Below are 5,365 nucleotides of genomic sequence, written 5' to 3'. Positions count from 1 at the left end.
ATATAAGTTACGCTCTCCCATTAAAAACATAGCACATTGCCCTTTTTCATGAAAGAATGAGTGTGTTTAGTCTTGGCAAGTAGAAGTAGTCTGTATTAAATAGCATCTCTTTTTTGCTGATGTACAGTGTTGAGGGATAGGCCTCATGTCCACAGAGGTTTGGTTTTTTTTTAAACATTGCTTTTCATAAGCTACATGTGTAATAGTAAACCTGTCCATTGGTTGAAGAACAGTGGCACAAAGTCCTTCAGTCTGTTCAGAGTATATCTGAGGTAATGCAGTAATACTGAGCGTCTCATCCAGAAGTGTTTTCATATTCTAGTTCGGTATGGAAAGATCAAGCAGGAGGGCTAATTAGTTGATGTTTGTGAGGTACTCAGAAAAGGAAAAGCATTATCTCTGCTAAATGTTACAAGTCTTCTGAGTGTAAACAGGTTTATAATGTGGATCATGACCTCTCAGGAATGGTGGTTGCAGTGTTGTAAGGATACTAAAAATACTCCATTTCCTGGCTTCTGGGAATTTGGAGTAACTAGGAAATACTCATTTAGAATGAGTAAGTCCACAATATTTTGAACCCTGAGCCAGGTAAGATATTAAGATGCCTAAAAATGAAGATAAGTGTCTAATGGGATTTGCTAATGTGTCTAAATGAGTTACAAATAAAACTGACATTGAAAGTTACAGGAGTTAAACAAGCAGGTTGCTTAGTCACTTCTGTAAATTTCCCTAGGTTTCTTTAAGAGCCTAAATACTTCTATAAATCTGGTCTCATTTCTGATTTTAATTTTAAGAATTTTACTTTCACACAATATATGACATTTTGACAACATAGTTTTACTTAAAAGCTATAGTTTTGACTCCTGCACTTGCATTTTTTCAACTAAGATTAGATGGATGTTTGTCTTTTATGGGCTTAGTGCTGCCTTTATGTATTTACAGTTTTTGCACTCTTCTTTTTTTGTGTATAGTAGACATATGTATTACTGAAGTTAAATTAGCCTTCTGTAAGTTTTATAACCAAAATCGGGGCATAAGCCTTTAACTGAATTGCTAAAATTCAGTTTCATACTTTTTATATTCTAACTTGGAGCATACAGGGAAGGGGAAGCTAATTAAAGAATGATGGGGGGGCGTTTTTAGATACTGATCGGGGAGAAAAACCCTTCTCATTCTCCCAATATAATTGTTTTAGGTAGCTGCATTAAAAGCAATGGCCAACCAAGGAGGTCCCAAGTACAGCCTTTCACAGCAGCCTTGGGCGCAACCAGGTATTCACTTTGTTTTATGTTTTTCACATTAGTTTTGAGACATTTGCAGGGTAATAAATGGAGTAAAAAAGGGCAATGCAAGTTCATTTTCCACGTATTTTATAGAATGTACTTTAAGATAATCTTTCTTTTTATACAGAACAGAAAAACCAAGACCCTTCCTCCTTATCATTTCTGATAACATAAAAGCAATATAAATTTTAGCCATTGTGCTGTTTTCAATAGGCAAGCTTAGATGTCATCCTTTTCTGTAGCCTGTAGATCAGGGCTTTTGGTACTTGAAAAGCTTCATAATATGAGTTCAATTTGTGTAGTAGATAAATTAATTCAGCACTTAAAGCTGAGACTGCTGAAATGTATTTATGAGACAACCATTGACTAAAAAGTGTCCTGAATAATTCTTTTTTAAAGTTCAGGTTTAGTTTCTGTATGAAGGAATTAAGTTAGTCTTTGAGAGTTACTGTTCATGTTTTGTAAGCATTTTACATTTTTAACTCTTGTGACTACCCAAAATAGTAAGCCAATTCCATATTCTCTCATTGGAAGAGAACGTGTCATAAAATGCTTCATTGTGCATGAGCAGTTCAGGCCTCACAGTGTTACAAAAGGCCCTAGAAGGTTGCATGTCTGAGTGACATTGGCATGTCTGTATTCAGTTGCAGAGATTTGAACCTTTGTTGCATCAGGATCTTAAAATGCAAAACCATTAAGTTCGTTCATAATTAATTTCTGCTCCAGAGCAGGTTGGGCAGTTTCAAGGGCTAACTTGAGCTTTTGGTTAATCTCTGGCTCATTTGGGAATATTTTATAATATTTGTTTTGTGATAATTCTGTACCTAAGTGGAGATGTAGGGATAGTTTGTTCCTAAGTGAACTTGTTTCTCTTCATTGAATTATGAAGTAGAAGGTGGTATGATGGGCAGTTCCAGTAAGCCTGGGTTGTAGCAAGCTGTGAGAACTTGTTTTTCAAGGCTGGAGAGTGTGCGCTATGGAAGAAAGTGAAGTTTATACTTCAGTGGAGCATTCCCTAATCTCAAAGCAGCATCTTTTACTGGACCCACCAAATATAATCTTGGCTGTTTTGTTATGCCCTGGTATATACCACAGTGTCAGTGATTTGGGAGGCAGGAGTAAACAAAGAGAAATATTTAAAAGGTAGAGTGAATAAATAATTAAAGCATATAAACCTTACCTGTTCAAGTTTTCAAAATTCTATAGTATTTCCTCCAATAATTTCATCATGATTCTGTTGCAAACAGTGTTAAAATTATCTAGCAATATAGTAACCATGCTCTATCCAGCACAGCATTCTTGTGTAGTAGGCTACATAGCCATCTCAGATACAGAAGTTATGTCTAATGCAGTTTGTCAGTCTTCATCAACAGTTTGAGGAAAGGAAAATTGCAGTATGCTGCAATATTTTTGTTAGGCTCAGCTTTCCAGTTAGATAAGGATCCATCTAAAACAAGTCCTACTTAGGTTTTTTGCCAATGGAAAGTGATGCCTAGAGAGTGTGGAGTGCTGAGGGAAGGGCCATGGGGTCCTGGCCTGCATGAAGTAGAGAGAATGATTTGGACTTATATTTCAATCCAGAGAACCAAATTTTTGCCTAATAATAATTTACTTTACTTTCAGCAAAGGTCACTGATTTAGTGTCTTCCACTTACAAGATCATAAAAACAAAGCTGCCATCAACATTACGAAGCATGTCATTATACTTGTCCAATAAAGACACTGAATTCATTTTGTTTAAGCCGGTTAGGGTGAGTATTATTAGAATACACATCAGCATGCTTTCCATAGATTTCACAGCTTTAATGCAATAGATTAAAGGCTGTAAGAGTGTATTTTCTAAGCTTGTTAACTCTTATTTCTGGCATCTGTAGCAGTAAATTGATATAGCTGTTTCTGTAGAAGTTAATTGATACAGATGCTTAAGTTTCTCAATTTCATTATCTTTCTTTTGAACTTTCACAAGAGTTTTCTGAATTTGTGCTAAGCTGGTCCACCACACATTTCTGTATTCTATGTTAGTAACTTGGGCAGTAATCATGGGAAAGATTTAATGCATATATGTAAAGTCAATGCAGTATTACAAATTGTAGTGTGGCTCTGCTTTGAAAAGTAGCTGTATAAAAGTGGCACCTACCTCCATAGAGGTGAACACTGTTTTTCAGACTCAAGGAGAAGACAGATATACTGCTTATTCTTTTTATCCATTCAGTCTGCAGATTGTTTACTATGCTAAACAGGAGAAAGTGCCACATTTACTCTGTCTTTATTTGAATATAAGATAACACTTCAATAATTAAATTCTAAATATGAAATATTTATACATTTTAGGGCTGTCAAATAATTAAAATATTTGATCGCAATTAGTTCCGCGATTAAAAAAATTAGTTGCAGTTAATCATGATTTTAATCACACAGCTAAAAACCCAAAATTATGTGCGGCAAAACTCCAAGTTATGCAAAATTATGCAGATACTTTGTATGGTTAGGGGTGTGTGGGGGGGAGTGGAATGTGTGAAGGGCTATGTGTGGGGAGGGGGGGTTGGAGCCTGGGAAGGGGGGGTTCCTACATATCTTGGCAGGACATGGGGTACTGTGGATCAGGAGAGAGGGGCAGCAGCAGGGCTGGGGAGGCTGTGGCTTGGGAGTTAGGGGCAGACACACAGACAGGTAGACAGACGCACACACTGCCCAGCAGATAAGTGTGTGGGCGGGAGAAAAGGGCTGGGGGGGGAAATTGGGGCTCCTACAGTGAGGGAGGGAGTGGAGCAGAGGCATGGGTAGGGGCTGTAGTGAATGGGGCCCAGGGGTCGGGCTGGGTTTGGGGATGGAGCTGTGGGTAGCTCATTTGGGGGGGGGTAAAGGGGGGCTACTACTATGGATGTGCATGCCCCTGAGGAAAGCATGGAGGGTACATGCCCCCCAGATTTGTGTGTGGGGCAGAGGTGGGATGCAACTGTGCACTAGGCTCTGTGCCTCACTACCACTGCCCCAGGAGCTGCACAACACCATGCCGTCTCCTGCCACCTGGCAGGCAGGGGACACAGCACAGCCTGTGCGTGGCTCTGGGGGCAAAGGAAGTGTGGTGCAGAGCCCCAGCCCACTGCAGCAACCTGCCTCCACCCTGTGCACAGATCCCCATGCCCCTTATGCTTCCCCCAATGTGCATGCAGTGGTGGGAGCCACCCATGACTCCATCCCACAACCTGCCCCGGCTTCTGGGCCCCATGCACTGCAGCCCCTGCCTCTGTCTCTGCCTCTGCCTCACTCCCTCCCCCATTGTGGGGACCTCGATCTGCCCCTCTCATGCCCCTTTCCTCCCCCATGCCGCTTTCCCTTTACAGACTTGCTTGCTTGGTGCTGCTCCACATGCCACTAGGCTGCATTCTTGGCTGCCTGTTGCCTATGACTGCATGCCTGTCTGTGTGTGTGCCACCCCCCCCCCCAGCTGCAGCTGCCTTGAGACTGTGTCTGGGCTGCCCTGTGGTCCTCTGCACTGCCACCACTGCCCTAGGGGTGGCCCAGAGGCGGTGCTGACAGCAGCGGAGCAGAGCCTGGGCATGGGCTCCAAAACCACATGCGCAATTAACATGTTAAAAGAATTAATGCAAACAATGATTAATACATTAATTGCATGCGTTAATTGCGATTTAATTGACAGTCCTAATAAATTTGTTATAATTTTTTAGGTATAGAATCTAATTATTGGAGGTTTGCCTTGAATTTGTCTCCCTTCTGCTGCTACAGTAGAGAAAATAAATCTTGGGGGGGTAAGGTGGCCCCTTATTCTTACCACAGGGGTAAGGTGGCCCCTTATTCTCTGCCCCCCAACTTCTTCCTTCTGAACCACTTTCCCCTCCCCGCTACAGTCAGACCCTGTTCTCCCTTAGCACTGGAAGTGAGGGGCAAGTTTGAAAACACTGACTTTGAAATAAGTTTGCCTGTAGTAATTTGCATATAGGCAAATTACTATGGGTAACCATAGACTTAGTTCATACAGAACTGATATATTTTACCTTTTTACCATTTTCATAGTTTCACAGTAGTTTCATAGTAGCTAGGGTCAGGAGGGACCTGAACAG

General features: G+C 41.1%; 1 protein-coding gene across 1 annotated transcript in view; it reads left to right on the top strand.

The window, feature by feature from the left end:
- COG3 (component of oligomeric golgi complex 3) overlaps positions 1–5,365 on the top strand; it is a 62,756-nt gene that overhangs the window by 45,407 nt on the left and 11,984 nt on the right. Inside the window, exons 21-22 of the mRNA XM_019523813.1 lie at positions 1,196–1,271; positions 2,907–3,034. Coding sequence (XP_019379358.1) covers positions 1,196–1,271; positions 2,907–3,034 — 204 coding nt within the window. The remainder of the gene's footprint in view (positions 1–1,195; positions 1,272–2,906; positions 3,035–5,365) is intronic.

Source organism: Gavialis gangeticus, unplaced genomic scaffold, assembly GCF_001723915.1.
Source record: "Gavialis gangeticus isolate Ggan-Ray unplaced genomic scaffold, GavGan_comp1, whole genome shotgun sequence".
Lineage (NCBI taxonomy): Eukaryota > Metazoa > Chordata > Crocodylia > Gavialidae > Gavialis > Gavialis gangeticus.
Note: the sequence above shows the minus strand (reverse complement) of the source record. Positions and strands in the feature narration are given on the sequence as shown.